Raw genomic sequence first — 21,939 nt, forward strand, 5'->3', positions numbered from 1 at the left:
CTCCTATGGCAGCAGTTTAGTTTGCATCACTTTGGCCTCTTTCACAAACCTTAACACCTGCCTTTTAGTTTTATTACACCTTTCTTCAGCACATTTAGGGCCTTCACTGCTTTGTTAAAGAGAAGTTGGCAGTTTGTTCCAGCTCTGTATGGTCACAGGAGAGCCTGGCTTAGCCAAGGCTGTGGCACAGGGAGGGCAGGGCAGGTGGCAGCAGTGGGAGGGGACCCTGACTCACCAGGCTGCTGGCAAAGCTGCCCATGGCAGTGCCAAGACGTCTCTGCTGCTCCAAGAGCACATTTCAGGATCACAGGAGAGCTGTGTCTCCTCCCAAGGAAAAGCTTCAGGCAAAATGGATGTCATGGCTCACAAAAGGCTGTTTGGAAACCAAAAATCTCTGACCCAAACTTGTCACTGCCACAGCACCTCCCCAACAAAGGCCAGAGCTCTTCATTTTAAGGAAGCCAAGTCTCTAAATAATTGTACCCTAACTGCAAGGGTAGAAAAACACACAAGGCACACAGAGAGCTGGATGGAGTCCAACACCTCCCAGTTTCAGCCATAAAAGCATGGGAAGGGCCAAGCACTGTTCACCTTTGTGCTGGGGGAGGCAAAGTATCCCCAGTGCTTCAGGGCTCTGCAATTCAAGTGTTCATCTCCACCCCAAATGCAACAAAAACAGGCAAGAGGGACAGCTTGTTTTTTGTGGTCTTAAAAAAAACAGAAAGGACACATCAGAAACAAAGTGGGTGAGAGCTGCAATAAAACAAGACTGAACAACAGCACCATGGTAAGAGCTCAAAATGCAGTTTCAACAATGAGTCTAAGGTCAGTGTGACTCAGCTCCTGTACTCCAGCTGCCCACAAATACTGCAGCTGGTGCCAAGGAAAGCAATTAACCTGCTCACTGTCATCTCCTTCAACTTGGTGGTTCAAGAGAGAACGTTCAGGTAAGTGTTGTGTTTAAGCATACTTGACAAGTTCATGCACAAAATGCCAAATCAAGGCCCCTGCAGTGACTAGAACAAGTTATTTACTGTTGAGAGGTGGCAGCAAGTGAAGGCAGAGGAAAGCTCTCACTGAATACAGTGAAGGGCGGGTGTGTAGGCAAACCTTCTGTAAATCAACTTAACTCTTACAAGAGGCTCCTGCACATGACTGCAGCCTGTCCCCTCTCCTGAGGGAGCAATCAGAGGAAATTGTTCTGAAGAAGAACCCTGCCACCCAAGCCAGACTCAAGAGTTGCTGCTGAACACAAACAGCAGGTCAAGTACTACAGGGAGAATTTTCCATTTGTTGCATAAGCTCAGAAAAGTGAACATGGAGGCCATCTGGCAACTTTCAGTGCTGGGAAGGAACTGAAAGGTTAATTTTGTCTCAGGGTATCTCATCAAATGAGAGATTCACTTTTCCATTCATAACCCCTCTTCTTGTTTTATGATATTTTTCAGTATTTCTCCAAACAACCCTGAGTTCTGTGTGCACCATTTCAGACTCCAGCTGCAAAGTTCATGTGACACAGAGCACAGCACTGGCAGCAGTAGTGTCAGCTAAGTCATGCTTGGTTAACCAAAAATCACTCTAAACAGGTCTGCTGCTAAATTCCATAACCTAAGCCTTCAAATACTTCAATAAACAATATGAACCATTTATGATACACTTGCATTTCAAAGTACTGCATCAAATTAATTACATTTTAAATAGTCAACTGAAGAAGACAGGCAAGGAACAGTATCTGAAATAGAAGAGTTTTTATGTAACCATTCAGTGTTAAAAACAAGAGAATCAAACATCAGTTCAAATTAAAGAGCAGTTTCGAACAGAAGACATTTGATTAAAAGTTTCTTTTAACATTTAGAAATTTAAATACATTTACCTAAAGATGGTTAACTCCCATCTCTATGTTACTATACAATAGCTTAAAGCTAATTTAAATGCTAGTTCTATGTTAATGTGAAATTCCAGAACTGCATTCTTAACTTTTTATGTAAATTGGTTATTAAACTGAGTGATTCCATACTTCATCCCACCCCAAAATAAATTTTAAAAATTGAAGCTTTACAATGCCTTGAATAATATTTTTCAAAGGAGTAATTTGGAATAGTTCCCAACAGTTCTATAGGAGGTATTTTGTACAGTTTGGAGAGCAACTCCGTATAAAGTTCTATTGCAACTGAGCATTCACAGTATGCCACAGTCCATACATATTACTACATATACATATCAGGTTTGTAAACATTGGAAGAATACACAGAACATAGTACCACGATCCTCTGGTACTGCTGAAAGGAAGATGAGGTAACATTCATATAATCTCAAAGTCCACAGAGGTCCTGACTGAGTAGGTAAAACAGCTGCCAACGCTTCTGTTTCATAGTGTGTGGTTAAGGCGCTCTACATCACGGTCTGCTAAGGCTGGATTCGTTAGCTCTCAGTATCCCAACTGCATCTTTAACAGCGTGGTAAATGACATTCTTCACCTGCATGAGCAAAGCAAAAGGTGCTTGGTTTTACAAGCAAACAGCACAGATAGTTTTCCAACTTTCCCACTTACGTCCCCTCACCCTGTGCCAGTCAGTTTGGACACAGTCATCTGCCCAACCTTCATGCAAATCACAAACTTGGGAAAACATTTGTTTTATTTTAGGGTTTTTTTTGTGAAGGTTCAAGAGCACTGAGCATTGGGGAGTTACCTGCAATTTATCTTCATGGTTCGTATGTGTATGTGACAGATATCTAAATTCCTGAGTGAGCCAGAAGCAGTGTTTGACATGCTCTGGGGATACAAAGTCTTCTGCAACTTTAATACAACTGTACAAATTATGAACCTAGAGAGAACAAACAAGCATTAGGCACATGCTCAAGGGTTTGCCCAAGCAGTCAGGCCATTCCATGTCCCTGGTGCTTGCCTGGTGTGGAGCTCCTGCTGGGATGAAAACTACATCTCCTAGAAACTGTACAATAGCCCAGCCTTGAACTCCGTACTCCTGATGAAGGCGTTTCCTCAGCGATCGGTCCAGGTACCAGCTCTGATCATGGATGGGATCATGATCTACAGGGTTTTCTTGGCCTTGCTCTTCAGCAACCTGGCAAAGTTACAAGACAACAACATTTTAACACACCAGTCTGACTGGACAGTCAAGCTGTATCTGTGGTATTCCACAAAACATGCCAGAGGGACTTGCACCAGGTGTTCAGGTAGGAAAGTTACACAATGCAAGTTTGGATCTTTACTCAGACCTTTGTCAAGGTTTCAGCATTGCTCAGGTCCCACTGGCTTCAAAGACATTGCAAATGTGGATGTGGAAAATGCAAATAATCCCATCTGACAGTGGCAAGTGAAGCTGCCTGTGTCCACATTGGGAACCACTGTCACACATGGAACCAGTGTTGTGACACTACTCATGCTGGAGAGGGGCTGTGGAGAAGAGTGTGAAGTGACAGGACAGGGGCAATGGCTTTAAACTGAACGACAGTAGGTTTAGATTAGAAGAAGAAATTAGGAAGAAATTCATTGCTGTGAGGGCAGTGTGCACTGGCACAGGCTGCCCAGAGAAGCTGTGGCTGCCCCATCCCTGGAAGTGTTCCAGGCCAGGATGGACAGGGCTCTCAGCAACCTGGTCCAGGAGAAGGTTGTCCCTGCCCACTGCAGGGGTTGGAATGAGATCTTCTTAAAGCTCCCTTCCAACCCCAACCATTCTGAGATTCTCTGACTCTACAGCCTGTGACTGGCAGACACTGCACCAAGTGTGGAACTCTGCAGGTGTTTGCCTCGAGCCCACCATCAGTCAGTGTGTGCTCACTGACCCAGAGGATGCAAACCACATTTTCAGGAGAAACGAGACTGGGAGGCACAACAAGCACTTCAGGACAGAAATTTGAGGGTTGTGGGGAGAGAATTTCTGCAAGAAGTTGCTGTATAAATCCAACTTGCTGCAGCAGACATTTACACCCAGGACTGTAGCCCAAAAACTCATTTGGGAGGAGATAAACAGCTTGATTCTACTCCACTAAAAGCTGCTGAATGCTCCACAGCTGCCAGCAAGTGTGATACAAGGGACTGAGGTGTGAGACACAGATGTCAAGACTCCAAATGCTAATGCTTATCAAACCCAGGATCATGTTTGATCAACCATAAGATTTGTTCTTTGTTAATATTAAATAAGTCTGTTGCAGCCTCTCCCAGCTTCCACCAAGAAAGCCATAAGCCTGACCAGGCCAACAGTTGCTCAGATCATCCAATTTATCTTTTTAAATATCAGCATATTGGCTCTTTCCATTTTTAATGCACCAAAGAAGTTTCACCATTAAGACCACAAGAACTCTGGACCATCTAAGGTAAATTTGAACACTGAAACATGCCCTTTTGGAAGTAGTAGCACATCTCCACTAAACCCTGAACTCCCATGAAAACATGACACAAAATACCACCCTTAATTCAGACTCCATCAAGGTAGGGAGGAAAAAAAAAGGTAGTAAGAGAGAGAACAAGAGTGTTATGTACCATGTACTGATCTGACATTTCTCAGAAATGTCTCACATTCTTCAAAACAGGATCAAATTAAACTGCTTTTCCTTAAATCTAAACCAGCTATTTTCTTGTTCACTATGTAACATTACTCATCTATGAGCAGAGTGGGCAGAAGGAATATCTGCATACAAGGTAACTGCAAGCTTCAGCTCTCCACCCTTTTCAGGTCCTCCAAGACTCGTGGCATAGAAGTTTTGTCTTGGTACAACTCCAGTTATTTGTTTCCACAGTAACTGGGATATGAAGGAGGAGAAAAGCCCCAAAGAGAGAGACTTGCAAGCCTCCACAGGCAGAAGATGAGTTTTTAAGATGAACAGCTCACCTTCTTAAGGAACTCCCGGATTTTCTCTGTATCCTTGGCAGCATAAATGTGCCACAGAGCTCCAGGCTTTTCTCGGCTTTCAGTGAAACGCTTGATGGTCAGCTCATCAGAGTCCCCATCCTGGATGGTCTTCAGCACTTCTGTGGAAAGCAGCACCAGCAGTTACACTCCAGGATCCTCTCTCTGGCCACAGGAATATCCCCCAGACACCACTGAAATTTTACCTTCTTCTTGATCAGCCTGCCCTTTGGGGATCCCCACGTAAACCATGACATTGGCTGCGTCAGACACATCCAAGTGCAGGTTTGTTGTGCCATATTTTCTGTCCTCTGGTGTTATTAAGCCTGGGGGAGGAATCAAAGGGGGTGGAAAAGGAGTAGCAGATCCATTAGTAAGACAAAGAAATGTTACACCACTGTCAGAAGCACTTTCTGAGAAGATTAGAGTGCTTTTACTTCTACCAACAAATGCTTCCAGAACAGCAATTTGCTTTCTATCCAGGACCTTGCTCCATCTTGTGGCTTCCCAAGTGATCTGCTGACAGGCTGATACAGATCAATGCATTTCTGTCTAGTCTCTATGATATATAAAAGCCATGTTGAAGTCCTGCTAGAAAAGGGTTTCTACAGCAGTTTAGGATAAAGCATTTTGAGAAACAGTCTCTTTTTCACTCTGAAAACAGCAGCTGATACAGGATTTACTATCCACCATCTCTCTACTAGCCATGATGCTGCTCCATTTTAAATGTCTTTTGAGTGACAGCAAATAAACCAGACATGGAAAAAAAAACTGCTCAAGGAGAGATGAAAAAATAAATGACACAGTTCAAAAAGGAGAACAACAAAAGCAATACAGCCAGAAGCAGCTAAACAATAAATACATGTTGTCAGCCTGTGGAGCAAGGTGATTGGAAGTCTGGGAATAATTACTATTGGCTTGAAACCATCTGGACAAAAAGATGTTTAATAAAATAAATCATATCATGCTCTGGACATCATTGATACCTACAGATGAGCCAAACTCAGGTTTTCTGATCCATGGGATTAATCAAATTGTCTACAACAGCAAGGATTGACATAATCTACAATAAATTTCAAGAGGAACATGTGGTCAGTGCAACCTTCAGTGTGAAAAATTCCTTACCATAGGCATTGTACATCTTGGGGCCCAAATCTGGTCTCACAAAATAGTTGGGAAGTCGAGAGGCAAGGTTGAGTTTGCCACCTCTCCTGGTATATTCTGGCAATGGGATATTTTTCATCAAATCATCAAACCTAAGATAATGCAGCAAAATTTAACATTAAGTAGTCATAAAACCAAAACCAGACTGAAAGAGACTGCAACAAAAGCTCTCTCCAGTTGAGGAAGTATAGTCTTTCCCTCAGGGGGCTTTTGCTGGACACCATGAAAAGGAGCCAAACAAACAAGGCACAGAAATACAGCACATAAATTTAACTGCTCTGGAGTAATGCTATTTCATTGTGTAATCATCTCAAGAAATATCAAATAGCTTAAATCCAAATATTTAAAAATGTTTGGCCAAAAAGTAAGCTTCAACTGAACTTCAGATTTCAAAGTGATCCAGGCTTTTAGGAGCAGTTTTAGGTGCCCACTTTACTTAGCAACAAGCACAATGAACCACAAAAAATTATCATGAAACTTGTGTAGGGTTTCCATTTTGCCATGTATCAGGCATCTCTGAGAAACACAACTGTTCACATGGCACCAACTGCCGCTCAAAGCTGAGGCAGCTCTCAACACACAGGAATATTCCTACAGTCCATTATTTTGGGGGTGCACCACAGAAACAATGAACATTTCCTCTAGAAGTTCATACCTAGAGGGCATCATATCTCTGAAGTCTTCTCCTGGAGGCCAGTCCTTAAGCTTCAGTACCATTGGCTCTCCCTCTTCTGTTCTCAGGCGACCTAATTTGAAATATTAACAAATCTTAGTTTTTAACAGTTGTACAACTCAGAATATGAAGAATTAAGATAAATAAATCTTTATCTCAGTCTAAAATCATGTTCATTCCACAACTTTTCATGTAGAACTGAAGACATACAAGTTCCTCTGACACCAGAGTAGGGTATCACTCTCATGACAACGTGTTACAACAGGAGATGTCAGACAGACAGGCTTACTGCTTCCCTGCCCAAGCACTTCCTACAATTTAGCTCAGAAACTGGTTTGAGGCCAAAAGCAGCTGATGAAGCCAAACCTCTTCAAAGATAAGTAACAGAAAAGAAAGGTGTGAGTCTTCCACCTCCCACTCTCCTTGCCCCAAGTACAAAACTCCTTAAGCTTACAACTGATTTACACAGTAAAGCAGATCCTTAGATAAGGATGTGTAACAGACACATAAAGGAGAACCCCAGAAGAAATAGCAACTATTAATTCTCCTGGCAAAACCTCAAGTTCACTTCCCCAAAAATGTATTTTTATACAAAGTAACTTCAGTTCCTCAGAACAAAGTAGTACCTTCAAGTTAAAACAGCAGCACCCATTTAACCTGTGAGCATCACCCCTACCTGTGCTCTTCTGTTTCACTCAACTGGAATTAAAAAAAAAAGCTGGCAGATGTACCTACTTGCTAGGAAGATCTTAAATTTCCTCAGAATGTTTCCCCAAAAGACTAAAGGCAGCCAAACATACTCCTGAAGGAGAGTACTTCATGGGAATGAGTTTTTATCCAGTTCACAATCCTATGAGCATAAATGTCTGCAATGCATCCCCAGCAAACTGTCCAAGGTGAGGAGAAATCCTTTAACATCTTGTACACTGCTTATGGATCACAAACCCATGCCAGGACAGAATTATTGCTGCTGAGTGTTTTACCTACTGGAACAAAGTCACAGTACTTACTTGAAATATCTTCAAAACCATCCCAGAAATCCCCTACAGTAGCTCCAGTGATGATTTCATTGGTCCTGCAGTTAACCAGATCTACTTCCTGTTGGCCAAATTCCTTCCTAAAGGACTCTGGTCTCCAGAGGTCTGCATTTAACTTGTGATGCACTCCTGACACCATTACAGGCTAGAAAGCAAAACAACATATTCTGAAGAATTATTCAACACCAAAACTTCTAACTACAACAGGGTAATACATAAAATACACTGAACATTTGAATGCAGGCATTTTGCAAACTAAATGCTCAGTATGCCCCCCAACAGAATTCTGCCTTACCATGCATCTGAGCATTCTCTGTTTCAAACTGAGGCAGCTTTTTATACATAGAGCCAAAGCATTTTATATATAGAGGCATAATTGCAGCTCTGTGCTTAGAAACAGATTTAAACAGTAAAACAGATCCTTGGATAAGGATGTGTACCAGTGCTCATGCCACACACATTTGATGAAGGTTTAACGTTGCTTATCACTACAGTGGCTATAGCTGTGCTTCAACTGAAGGACAAAGCACATGAATTGCAAATGGAAAAAGCAGGGAAATGAGGATACCTGTCCCTGCTTCCAGCACTCCCTGAAGACATTCCAGTTGCTCTCATTGTTGGGGTCCTGCAGGCACAGCAGGCGGTTGTCACATAACCAGTAGTGGGGTGTGTCAAAGCCCATGATCGTGGGCTTTATGGTCAGCCCTTGAGGCTTCTTGGGCAGGTCTGTAATGGCTCTGTTTTGCACCAGGGAAGCAAAAATGTCATCAAGGATTTTGGGTGTACTCTTCAGTCCATTGTCTGTCTGATAAAACACATGAAAGAACAGCAACAAAAAATTAGTGCTCTTTTCTGCTGCCTTATCCTGCAAGTTTTAAAGAAAGTATTTGCCACTCCTAAAATTTTTCACTTGAGATCAATCCAATTGTGCAGAGAAACCAACAACTGCAGAATTCTGCTGTCTAGAAATGCACCATCATTAAATGCCAGTGCTGTTTCTGACACTTTATCTACAGAATTCTGACACAACAATTTCTGCTCTGATTTGCATCTCAGCAACACTGCAGAAACCCAGAACAGGACTTGCTTTACATCAAAGAGCAAAAATCCAGTTTTAGCAAAGGATTCTCAAGGCCAGTATTTTTTCCCCATCACTTTGAAATAACCTCTGTAAAATCAGACAAAGCCCAGAAACATCTGAAGTGAACCAGTCTGCAAATGAGGTATGGTGAAGACACCACAGAAGGTTCTTCCCTCCATCTGCAAGCTCATTGGTGCTTCTTTTCTGAGTCTAAAAGACATCCCAATCAATGCAGCTGCCAGACTCCACCCTAAGGAAGTTCATCTGCTTTATCCCTTTGTTCCCAGTTCCTCACCAAGACTTAGCACCACTAAGCTACTCCTAACTGAGCACTGAAACTGATTTAGTCCTTTTTCCCAAATGAAGACAATTTTACTGTGGCAAGAAAGCAAACTGCCTGTGGCACTTGTTCACAGGCTTAAAACAGAACCTAAGCCTGGGATCAACTCAAACTTGTAGGACAGAATTTTTCCTGTACCTTTCCTGCAGAAGAGTTCAACAGGTTCCTCAAGAAGCCCGTGTTGTTGTTGCTCACAGGGGTTAATATTGCACTGTTGAATGTCTGCAGGGCTGCAGCTGGCTTGGCTAAGCTAGGGAGTGTCTGAAGAGGTTTATTTTCATTCTTTGAAATTGGTATGAGAAGCTTCTCTGAAATGAAGAAAGGAAAACAGTGAGAATACTTCAAAACTGTTAAAATACATTGAATTTTTTTCAAGACAATATCCTCCTACATACATACATGTACATATGTACATGTATATGCATATATATAAATCTCCTCCCAATACATGCAGAGAGAATATTTCTGTCACTTAACTTTCTTCAATAAACCAATATTTTTAAAATCCCACATTCTAAATAAAACCCAAAAAACCAAAACCCCTGAACAACAAGAATTCTTGTACTGAATTTTCAAGAATACTTGCATCAATGGGAATTTAATCCAGTTTTTGAAACAGAATATGCTAACTCTGCCAGGCTTCACTCCAAGCCACTAAACACTCATCCCAGCAGGCCAATGACATCACTCTCTGCACAAGATATTGCTGGGTCTGACCTATATTCTTCTGACAAGCAGCCACAAAGGGGTTACTCTTCACTGGTTCTGCACATACCTTTGTTTTCTTTATTCACATTTCCACTGGTTAGGTTTGAAAACCAATTTAATGAAGGAGAAGTATTTACAGAAGCAGTTTGTTTGCTTCCAAGTGCTGACTTTAGAGGAGGATCATGTGTAGTGACTTGTGGGCTCAGGACAAAGCTGTTGTGTTGAAGGCCAGGCCTGTCCCCGGATGCCAAGTGCTGAAAAAGCAAAGCAATAACTTGTTTAGACACAAACACACTTCACACAAAGGGAATACAAGCAATAGCATGTCCAAACCCATCCTTTAAACAGGAAAATGGTTTGGCCCTCAAAACGTGTGATCTCCACCAGAGGTCAGCACTGCAGCTCAGGATCAGGAGATGGCAGCTCTGCAGGATTTGGGAGCTCCTGAATTCAGGAGCAGCCAGAGTCCATCACCCTCAAGACAAGCACAGGGAGCCCAATTTCCCAGGTGCATTTTCTGGGACTGCTTGGGAACTAAGGGCAGTTTTAACAGCAGTTCTCACATTTTTAGTCACAGCTGATGCTCAGGCCAGGGCTAAGTTGGAGCTCCAGCTCAGAGGACTAACACAGACATGGAGCATTCCTAAAACTTTCTCTTAAGGTGTCAGGAAAGGTGCACCCACCTGCCAGGTGTGAGCTACACCTGCCTGAGTGCAGCCCTGGCCTGGCCAGCACAGTTCAGGTACAGGATTGTCCATCCCCTGTGCAGCTGATTTATCTGGGCTGATCTGGAGGCTCTAGGAACAGAATAACCAAAACCACAGCTTTGTCCTGGGATTTCTGCATGACTGGTGACACCTCCTCTCTCTGCTCAAACAATATTCAACTAAGAAATTCTGCTTTTTTGTCTGCCTACCATTACATTCTCCATTTCACCTCTCACTGACTGCAAGAATTCTAAACATGACAAAATACAAAATGTTTCAACCCTTAATGAGCTTATCCTCACACAACCAGTGCAGTAACTAATTCTATGAAGATGTGTAGATAAATTTAGTGCAGCTTTTGTCCAGAATCACAGGAAATCTTGATTCAGAAGACTGAAGCCAAGTCAGTTGAATGCTAACTTTTGATTCACATAACTATCTTCCACACTTTTAACAACTGAAATATTTTTGGTCCCTTCTGTTCATTGCTTACACCAAAATCAAGTCCAACCTGCTTCTTACACTTAAGGTGACATTTATTTTCAAAATAAGGCTATGAATAAACATCCAAAGAAAATTAAAATCACTTAATTATCCCATTTCTTGTGAGATACTTCCAAACTATGCTATTAAATTGTGCTCTGTTGTCAAAAGCAAAAATATACTACATCCATTTATAAATATATGTATCTTGTGGAGTTTCCTTTATTTTGGTTTTTCTATAATACAGAGAAGCAAAGCTACCAGATTGCCAGAGAAATCAGTGAATCTCCACACTCCTCTAAATCTCAATATTTTTCATGTTTAGTTATTCTGTGAATCCCAGTGCTCTTCCACCTTACTCACTCTTTTAGATGCTGCATGTATTCTATCTCCAGGACCCAAGGAATAGCCTACACTTCACTACCATTCCCACTCATCTGTTCCTCACATTCTTCACTTAAGGGATCTCTCCATCTAATCCCATTTTTGCTCTAAAAATCCTCACTGAGCCTTTTTTAAGGATAGGTCAACTAGTGAGGGCTCAGTGTCAAAGGGACACAAATGAGATTTCCCCAAAAAACTTAAAGAAGAGCTGGATCAGAAAGATGAACACAAATTGTCCCTGTGTGGTGGGGTTATCACAGAGCTCAGGGCTGGCAACCTACAAAGCCAAATTGGCAGCGGCTTCAGGAACATGCAATAGACTGACACAAACTTAACTGCACAGACACAGAGGCAATAACAATACCTGTTTGGAATCCTCCTTTAGAGCTGGCTTTGATAGTGCTTTGAACTGCTTATTTGCACAAGGACAATTTGCCTTTATTCCCCATTTTGTTCTCACGGAGTGAACAATGTCACCAACATCATAGAGAGCTGAAGGGAGAGAAGCACAAATGAGCTCACATGTAATCACAACATCCAGCAGGCACCAGGACTTGTTAAGAAACTGTGTGTGTTGTGCAGCTAAACACTAACATGTGACTACTGGTCATCATTAAACAAGAAGTTCTGCTACTTCTTTGTAAAGGTCAAAGATAATAAAATAGTATTAAACACACATGCTATTCCTGTCTTTGGATAATAAATGTTAAGCTTTTACTAACTTTACCATTAAAATCAAACCTCTCTAAGTACAATATCAACAACACACAAAAGACAGCAAAATCCTACAGCACATTTTTATGATAATCAAATATTCCCAATACCTTTTCCAGGAATTATTTGTGTAGGCATTAGATTCTCTGGTTCATGTGCCTGTCCCTTCACACATTTAAACCAGGAGAAAGTATCCGAGTCATCATCTGTAAAAAACAAAACCATGACAGTTTTTTGCTGCTGCTCTGGAAAGCCACACATTTGACTATTGGTTACATCCAACCACAGGCCTACAACACATCCTTTTAGTTGGGAAGGCTTTTTTTTGGGAAATTTCTTTTGCTCATTTCTTACATCCAACCACAGGCCTACAACACATCCTTTTGTTTAGGAAGGCTTTTTTTTGGCTCGTGTAAGGTTGCCATTGACTTCCAAGTCCACCAGAGATTTGATTTCCCCTCCTCCCCTTTTGTTTCAGGTAGTAATAAGCATTCCCACCTTCATGTGAGCTTTTTTTCCTCATCCTGTAGCAATCCACACACACCCCAAAGCCACACTTGGAGCAGACCCAGTGCAGGTTGAAGATGGTGGTGTCACACACGTCGCACATCTCGCGGACGCCGCGCACCGCGCGCTTCCAGGCCACCTGTCCTGCAGGCAGAACGGGACAGTCACAGTGTTGGTGCCAGCAAATTCAGTGTTTGCAAGGTAACTACAGCCACTTCAGCTACAGGGATGTGACTCACACTTGCTCTTGTGTTGGGACTCCAAAAAATGCATTTGCTGTTACACAACAGTCCAAGCAATTGGGACCACTTTGCTTCCTCCTGTGCAGCACCAAACGCAGCTTTTATTCCTGTCCAAGTTAACAAGCACATTCCTGACATCCCCAAGTGGAAATCCCACAGCCAATCCAGGAAATGAATTCAGGTACTCCTGGCAAGTTAAACTTAATGTGTAGCTTGCCACAACCAGCTTGTCCTTGCTCTCTATTCAGCAGCATGGTGGGCAGGTAGCAGTCTGCCTTTGGGGAGGTTTTATGTGTTTGTGTTTATCTGACCTTCTCAGAATGGTGAATTTTCTTTGAAGCACTGACTGCTGCTGTTCAGGTTTTCTATTCCTCCTTCCTCATCCCAAGACACTTCTTCAGTCCACTCAAAACATCCCAAACATGGACAATATATTGCAAAAAATTACAAGCCCTTCCAGGGCTGTATTTTTCAGAGAATCTGATTATGCAAGAATTATTTTAGCCTGATCTCCACTTCCTTGTGTTGCCAGCTAAACTAGACAAGACAAAAAGCACACACCTGCCTCCTCCTACTACCTTCCACACTTGTAAATTCTCTGAAACTTTCCTGCCCACAATGTTTCTTAATTTTAAAAGCAAGTTATGAGAGACCATGTCCTAATGCATGCTAAGAAAACCATACCAGCATCCAAGACATCTGCTGCTCCTGTTCTGAATAATGCCCATTGACTATGTATGGAACAACACTGGAATAGCTTAGCACAATTTGTTCTTAAGTAGGAGGTAAAAATGATTTGAGTACTTGCTTCAGAATTCTTCCAAGAGACAGAGGTCTAAATATCACCAGCTCCATTCTTCTCTGCCTTTAAAAAACATGCACTATATTTATCATTTTCTAGGTCAACTCTCCAGTTTCCCCCAAACAGGATGAAGGTTTTTTCTTATCTTTTGAATGCAATTTTCTATATTTTCTTAGTCTTCTCTCTTTGTACTCCTCCTAATTTTTGGTTCCTCTCTGTAGTTTGATCCTGTTTCCTTTTGGCATTTGGTAGCCAAGGAACAACGTGACCAAACAAGCTGCTCTTTCTATACTAGTCAATCTTTTACTTCACAGGGAAAACACATTTAAATTTACCATAACTTCAAGCCAAGGTGGCAGAAGAATCTCCCTTTTTCCTGTGCTGACTGAGCACTCTCCCACTGTACTGTTCAAAGAACACCACATATTCAGACTGTAAATTACTTCTTTCCTGCCCAGGGCATTCAAAATAACCTCCATATTAATGAAGGTGGGTTCCCTTACTCTCACCAGTCAGGCCAATACAATCAAAGATGAATTAATGAGATTTTGCCCCTTTCAAGCCAATTCCAGAGCTCACACATGTCTGTGCCTTTTTAAGCAGAGGATATTTCTGGTAGCTATGCCAACAGATGCATCCTCTGCTATTAAGAAACACCACATCTTCCCTTTGTTTCATGAATTCACCCAAAGCTTCACTCTCCCAAAAGTCTTTCTGTATTTTAGTCTCCACATCTCACTCTGGCTACAGATAAATTGGTTCCACAGACCTGAACACGTTGGGGGTCAAGAGAAGAGCAAAGCTTGCAGATTCCAAGCAGCCCAAGGTAAGACCCCACTGTGAGTATTTCTGGAATATCTCAAATCTTCCCCCTGCTTTTGAAGGGCATTCAAGCTTGTTCAGCTTTTTTTATTCTTTGAGAACAGTGGAGTGACTGCCAAACTGAGAGGATCTTTATCTAATGTCAACACTCCACAAACACAGCAGACAGTGGCCATCTCCTAAACTGCACTGTACCCTGGTCATGCACTTAAAATCCAGAAAACAAACACAGCTTTAGGAGTCATTCTGCTCTGAGAAGTGGTGATGCAAGGTTGTAGAGTTCCCCATTTGTCTGCTCACATTTGCTACAGAAAGTTTTTGATGTGGCCAAACCTCTGTGTTTGGGGGTGCTACGTTTGCCCTGCCTACACTAATTACCCTCCCCAATCAGTTATCCCATCCCCAGCACTCCTCTGGTCTATGCCCAGTAGGGCTGCACACAATCACTTCTAAAAGTGCTACTGGAAACTTGCAGGGGGAGGAAAAAAAAATCTCTTTTCCTCTTTTGCTTTGGCCCTATTTTATTATAACTGCATCATGGACAGCATTAGGTCCATGATGCAGTTACAATAATATAGGGCCAAAGCAATCTAACAGAACCTGTGCAAAGTAAAATCTTTATTTCATTTTCACACCAAGAACAGATTTTGTTGTCAGCTACCTGGTAGTTTGCTTGATTTTTTCTTCCCTTTGTAACAGGAAAAGTAATTTGATAAATTGAGAAACAACTTCTGACAAAGAAGGGTGGAATTGCCCTTCCCTTTCCCCCTCCCTGTGAGGAGCAAAGAGTTGTTTACACCAGTTCACAGTGGCTCTTAACCATTCCCTCTCTGAAAAGAGAGAGGGACACTCAATCTTACATGGCATTTCCAAATATACAGAATTAATTTTCCCACAGAAGCTCAAAGCTTCACATAAAGCTGTGAAAACACAAATGATTTCAATACAAGTTGATCTTACTGTGTGGTTCAATCGTTGACATGACTTCCTTTTCAGATATCACCAGCTGGCAGAAGTGGTCTCCAATGTTGGCCAGGATGTACTTTGCTGTGTCCAGATCTAGACCCACAACATTTTTGGATAAAGGCAGCCACAGGCTAATGGCCTCAGGGTCATACTTATTTGGAGTTAAGAAACCTTCCTCACGCAGTATCCCATGCTTATTGAACTGCAGCCTGATGAAAAAGGGGGAAAAGGAGAAAAAGCCCTCATCATCTCAAATGCTGCACCTGTTTAAATCCATTCCAATCAGTCCATGCTTGAGTTGCAAGTGTGTGTACTGTATGCCAATGAATTTACTCAAAGGTTACAACAGACATGGGTACACATACTGGTCACTAGCATTAAGCACATTCAATGCACTGCTTGTTTTAAAGAAAAAAGACTGAAAACATTCAGGTTTTTTAGTTAGGAAATCTACCTTACAACAAGTGGCTCTTTATTCACACAAAACCAAATCAGATTTACAATTTTTAAAATGCACTGGCATTAAGGCCACATTTAGAGATGGCAACAGCAATAATTTTATCTAGGACTACATACAACTCTCAAGAGAAGTTAGAATGCCTTAAATATAGAATATATTTCAAGGAACAATTCACTTGGAAGCAGCTGTCAAAAAGCATCAAGCAAAATTTGAGTAAGATATATTCTTGAGTGATTCTGAGTAGGTGGAAAGAATGAGATCTATATTGTTAGTAGTGTCTTAAATGGAAAACATGAAGAGTTCTGCTCAGGAACCTTTTTACTAAATGCTGAAGAAGGAAGGTGACTTCTGATGACAACGTGTGCTCACTGTAGTGTTAGGTGTGCCAGGAGAACACGTGCTGGCAGCTACTGTCATCAGACAAATGCCATCTCCAGATTTGGCAGATGGCACATTCAATGAAAAGGGATAATTCCATCAGTTTCAAGTTCTAAACCAAAGGATTCATCTGATTGGAACTGCACTGCAAGTCTGGATTGTTACCCTGAGAGGATGAATTAGCATACTCTGTTGTTACTTTGGTCTCACACATCAGATTATACAAAGATTTACTATAGTAAAATCTCTAATCTGAGGATAAATAACAGATTAGTAACACATTTGTATTTTTTTAAGAAGTTTAGCAACAAAACTGAATTCCAGTGGGTGCACAGATTAAACACTTCCATGAGAAGCTCAAATGTCCCCAGCTGAAAGCCCATAGCCACTTACTGCAACCCTTCCATGGCTGTGGGTTCATGGCTAACACTCCAGGCATCCAACCACTAAACTTTGGGAAACCTGCATGGAATCTACCCTCTCATTAGTATCTCCAATTCTACTGAGCTGTAGCACTCAAACTAAACTCATGTTATCCTACTGGCACTCAGCCCAGAACAGCAAAATAAAGAGCTCTAAGTCCTGCCAAAATATTTTCTGCTCAAATGAAGCACTTGTACAATTTCTAAGGGCTAGAAAACCATTGGCAGCCACTCATTAGTTGGGTATACTGGGTCTTGTAGCTACACACCAGCACTAAATAGCTCTGCAACAGAGACCTCCATGAGACTATTCTGGGGTGTTTTTCACTTTGCACAGTGCTGATGTGAATGGCCCTCACCTCCTGAAGTGGAAGAAGCGGCAGAAGACGGTGGAGTCCCTCTGCTCCTTGTTCTTGCGGTAGCTGTCCAGGCGGCACTCGCGGCACTTGTGCAGGTGAGGGGCGATGTTGTTGCAGGAGCCGTCCTGCACAAAGGCCTCCCCGCTCTGCTGCAGCTTCTTCACCTTGGCAGCATCAGCCAGGATGGACTTGCGGACAATTACTGCAGGGGGAGCAGCCAGTGTCAGAAAAACCGAGGCTTCTCTCACAGAACTGCCAGCAAATGTATCTTAGTGAAAGACTCACATCAACTTCTCCTGCAAGTTTCACATTACACTGAACCTAAGTTATGCTAAAAATATTTGCAGTTGGCAGAAACCTCTTCTGCAGTCAGCAGGAACTGTTTCAAGCTGCAGTTCCAGGGAAGTCACACAGACTCTGTGGAACCAAGAGCTCCTTTCACTTTTTCACAGAGGAGCATTTTGAAGAACATCTGCTTTTAAAGGAAGTTCTTCAGCCAGAGTTGGAGCCCTGAGCAACCATATTTCACAATAAATTGGGACAGAGTACAACCCGGCCATTTCTCAGTCCTGTTTTCCCCCTTCATGATGCAACAGCTTTCAGCATTTTACTGTAACAGATGCCAAACATTTCCCTTCCTCCTACACTGCCAGTGAGGCCTTGCAGGGGACACAACAGTGACTGCTTGGCTGGCTGTGTATCCATGCTAATTATGGAACAGCACATGGTAAGCCAAGACCAAGCAACAAGAGATAGAAAAAAAAAAAGAAAAAGATGTGGGTATGTAGGGGGATTCCCAGAATCCTGAACAATCAGCAACACCACCTGAAGCACAGCAGGACACCAGGAGTCCAGCTCCTTAAACAACCACAGCCTATCCCCTCCTGTCCCATGTGAAAACCTGAAGAGCTCACCAAATGGAAAAGAGAAACAAGGTGGGTGGTTTTGGGGCTGAGTGGGTTTTAATTTTTGGTGGGTGGGTTTGTGTTTGTTTTGCTCTCATGACAGTTTTTAAATCAAAGCCCCTCTTGAACAGAGCTTTGTTAAGGACAACTTCCATCCTTAACCATGCTTGTAAAATTTAGGACCATTGCTAAAAGGTAGGCTCATTATGCCACCAGCATCTGTATTCAAAAAGAACCTTGATTTTGTAACCCCTTTTGCCATTCTGTTCTTGCATATATTTTGTAACAACTTATTTTAAAGATATAATTATTAGTCCTTTTCCTTTATCAGGAAAAGGTGTTTCTCCAGCTTATTGCATTCCTGTCTTAAAAGTATATACAAATAACTCATGTTGCTGCTTTACTCACACAATTTAAATTACTAATGTTGCATCTGTAACAAATTATCTACTTCTAAGTAGTTAGAAATTACAAGGACTTTGATATGACAGGAAATTTTAGGAACACTTACTATTATCCTGGACTTTGGCACTTCCAGTCCAAAAGCTTTCACTTTCACTTTTGTCACAAAGAATCTCATTTGAATTTCTTCTAATAAAAAACTCCATGTCTGCAAGTTCATCAATCTTGTTTCCTTTGTGGCTGCTGTGGCTGTTGCAGCTGCTTTGTGATTTAAGCCCACACTCACTGAAGGACAGAAGATGAGCATCTGAGGTTGAGGGTCTGCAGTCTAAAGTTCTCTGCAGTTCAACAGTGCCACTGCCTCTGGGTATTGCTACAGAAGGGTTGGGATGCTGCAACTGTTTTATGGAAATGCATTCCTTGGGAAAGTTTGTTGTGGCCTTCATAAAAGGTTCATTAGTATTCTTCAGGTTGGTTCCCTTTTCATTGGCTGAATCAGTTAAAGATGAAGGTCTTGAGGTTTTCAAAGAGGTATATTTACCATTTTGCTCACTGGGATTTTGTGTTTGTTCTTTAGACATAAAGCTCACTTTAGGAAAGGCTGTCAGCTCTTCTGTCACTGGTTTAACTCCAGTACTGAGACAGGAAGGATGAGTTTCTGGTAGGCTTCGTCTACATGTGCTGAAACACAACATGCAATAATTAGAAAAAAACCCACAAATGTGTCAAACAAATCAGAGCATCAGCTGCTCAATCCAGGCACACTTAAAGCTTGAAAGATGAAATTTAGTTATTTAATTATGTGCTTTGAGTTCTGATGTGTGAGTACTTTATATTTTGTGTGAGGCTAAATGGGTTTGTGTTTTTCAGGTGTTTTATTTGGGATTAATTTTTTTAAAGTTAGAACAATAAAGCTGTACACCCATGTAGGCACACACAAATTTAGGTATTTGCTGCTACTCCACTTCCTTCTCTCACAAATAAATAGTTGCTTTCTCATTTCCTTCAGGCAACTGCTGAATAACCAAATGAATTTCATTTGCATGTCTGTGGGCAGATTCTCAAGGAACTTCTGACTGGCACCACAAGTCACTATGCTGGAGACTGTAAAACCTCTCTCACAAAAAACCTTTTAAAAAAATCATATTTTCCACATTCAGCATGTGAGACAAAACTAGCAGAAAAATCCCTATTAGCACTTCAAATTTGGGTTTTCCTGTCACACTATTTCTACCATCACATCCACTTTGTGACAGAACTGGGGGTAACAAAAGTCCAAAGGCACTGGTGTTGAACAGAAATCTAACTGGGGATCTGTAGCTGATCTACAAGAAAGCAGGCACCTGCCTGAACAGGTTCTGCTTTTGCTGGGGGCAGGGAAGGAATGCATTTGACAAAGCAGGCACCACACCTGTGTATCCTTTTACAGATGGGGACAATGAAACAGTGACAATAGCCTGGGACACTGAAGGGCCACTTCCTTAAAGTTAAGTAAGAACATGGCATTAGGAAGTAAATTACATATCCAGGCAGGCAAATCTAACACTTTCCTATGCTGGTATAGCAGAAGAGGAGTTACTACAGCTCTTAAAAATGACCTCAGAGCTTCTTGTGCTAAGAATCAGAATTCTTTTTGGAGGTAAAATATCTGTATAAGCATAAAACTGCTTCCTTACCCCTGAGGAGTCTCTGCACCAAGGTTGGGTGGTGAGTTGGCTGGCAGGGGCAGGCCTGGGTGCCTTTGGTCTTTATTTGCAGGAGTACATCCCAGCAGTGCTTCACCCAGCACAGTTGGTACTGACTGCACGTGTCCCTGACTGGGAGAAACCTGCAAGGGAGATTTTAACAGGTAGGAAAATTCAGGACAACAAATTATGGCTTTGCAGGGTTCAGCCTGAAAGGAAAAACAGAATAATACTCTTCTTACCATGTTTAATAAAGTCAAGTAAAGAGTCACTCAGTTCATGAGGTGGAAAGACTTTAAAGTGTCCTTTTAAACTTCATGGGTTCCATGAAAGACTGTTCATGTTAATTCATGTGCCTCCAATTAACAACTAACTTTTTTGGGAAAGTGCATTAAGAAAGTGGAAAAAAGACAGAAAGCTCTGCTCTTTGTAACTGCCAGTGCAACAATGTTTCTAAAGTAATTGCAGCAATTGGCAGTCAGAAATAGATTTCTAATCTCAGCTGAAAATCCCAGTGAAAATCAGAACTGTGAAGACTGACAGCATTACCAAAGATCTAGATGTGAACTTTCTTGTAGCAAGAAAATCTTTGCAGCAGAATTCTAGAAAGTGTTAAGTAGAGAAATCCTACATTGATTAAATCACCATCCTGAGAAATCTGTAATCAATTTAGAAATACAACAGGCCTACCAAATTACCAGGTGTCTTTAGAACAGTGGCTTTCCTGTGGGGGTCCTTCCCCAGCTGGAAAGTTCCACTACAGGCTCATTAGCATCAGCTCCAAAATATTTCCTTTTTCCTTTGGTATTGCACAGCTGTCAGGCACCAAGTCAAGCTCTCAGAAAAATGCTGCAGATAATTAACTCCACACAAGAAATCAGTACTATCACATATTTATTAACAAAAAATATGGCTTCAGCTAATCACTCCCACATACTGACATCCACCAAAATCAGAGTAACAAATAGCTCCTGGTTTCCTTACTAGAAAGCACACTCACTGTAACCACTCTGAAAAAACGGTTGCAAGGCATTTCCCAAAGAGTGCAAAAGTGAAAAATGATCCAGTCCTTTGAAGGAAGGTAGACTGAAAAATGAGAAGTAAATAACTCCACTACTTTAAGGAAAAACAAGTTATGAATTCAGATCATGGTAATTCTTCAGTATGGCACTTGGAATGTAAAATACATTCTGTGTCAAGCAGACTGTTCAATGGCTGAATTATGCAGAAAACTGAAGGCAAACTGAGCACCAAAAGCTGCTAAAGGTACCCAAGCACAAGCTGTGGAAACACAAAGACTGCAATCCTTTGCTCCTCCATGGTGCTCTGCTGCACACTCTTCCTCAGCAGTAAATACAGGACAGGACCCTCTCCTCACTCAGGCACCTTCCCCTGTGCTGGGTACCTCAGGCTGGTTCTTTGTGAGGTTGTGAAAGATCTGCACAGAAATAACACAACCCTCTCCCTCCTATTCCAGAGCTTCCCAAAGACTGGCTACTCCTGCCTAAAATACTGGGGTAAAATTATAGGGCAAGTTTTCTTCAGCCAAGCCATGATTTTTCATTTTTGCATTTCTACACTGAAGTTACCAGATTGTCTTCTGACCTTTGAGAGTTTATTTATCTCTCAGTGATAGCCAGCAGGTCACTCACAAAAGAAATAAAAGTAGACATGAGAGTACCAGAAAAGTCACATCTCCTTTCTGTACTGGAACAACCTTCCACTGCTGCTTGTGCAGCTTGAATGCTCAAAGCATCCAAGTGCAGCTGAAGGTTTTGGCTTCATGTACAAAATGGTTAAAGAAAGAACATGAAATGCAAAAGTTATAAA

The 21,939-nt window shown here is 41.8% G+C and overlaps 1 protein-coding gene across 3 annotated transcripts in view; it reads right to left on the minus strand.

The window, feature by feature from the left end:
* Positions 1 to 1,733: 1,733 nt before the first annotated feature.
* KDM3A (lysine demethylase 3A) overlaps positions 1,734 to 21,939 on the minus strand; it is a 29,439-nt gene continuing 9,233 nt past the window's right edge. For 2 of the 3 annotated variants that reach the window (XM_071447381.1, XM_071447380.1), the window contains exons 9-26: positions 20,101 to 20,252; positions 18,534 to 19,105; positions 17,118 to 17,319; positions 15,493 to 15,707; positions 12,658 to 12,810; positions 12,270 to 12,365; positions 11,810 to 11,937; positions 9,939 to 10,125; positions 9,302 to 9,471; positions 8,311 to 8,547; positions 7,716 to 7,887; positions 6,688 to 6,778; positions 5,994 to 6,124; positions 5,075 to 5,194; positions 4,851 to 4,990; positions 2,907 to 3,083; positions 2,691 to 2,825; positions 1,734 to 2,477 (exon numbers count right to left, since the gene is read on the minus strand). In XM_071447381.1, coding sequence (XP_071303482.1) covers positions 2,397 to 2,477; positions 2,691 to 2,825; positions 2,907 to 3,083; positions 4,851 to 4,990; positions 5,075 to 5,194; positions 5,994 to 6,124; positions 6,688 to 6,778; positions 7,716 to 7,887; positions 8,311 to 8,547; positions 9,302 to 9,471; positions 9,939 to 10,125; positions 11,810 to 11,937; positions 12,270 to 12,365; positions 12,658 to 12,810; positions 15,493 to 15,707; positions 17,118 to 17,319; positions 18,534 to 19,105; positions 20,101 to 20,252 — 3,159 coding nt within the window. In that variant the 3' untranslated portion in view covers positions 1,734 to 2,396. The remainder of the gene's footprint in view (positions 2,478 to 2,690; positions 2,826 to 2,906; positions 3,084 to 4,850; positions 4,991 to 5,074; positions 5,195 to 5,993; positions 6,125 to 6,687; positions 6,779 to 7,715; positions 7,888 to 8,310; positions 8,548 to 9,301; positions 9,472 to 9,938; positions 10,126 to 11,809; positions 11,938 to 12,269; positions 12,366 to 12,657; positions 12,811 to 15,492; positions 15,708 to 17,117; positions 17,320 to 18,533; positions 19,106 to 20,100; positions 20,253 to 21,939) is intronic. The other variant, XM_071447383.1, reaches the window with a different exon arrangement.

This window comes from Agelaius tricolor, unplaced genomic scaffold (assembly GCF_023055355.1).
Source record: "Agelaius tricolor isolate 1412-34295 unplaced genomic scaffold, bAgeTri1.0.p SCAF_24, whole genome shotgun sequence".
Lineage (NCBI taxonomy): Eukaryota > Metazoa > Chordata > Aves > Passeriformes > Icteridae > Agelaius > Agelaius tricolor.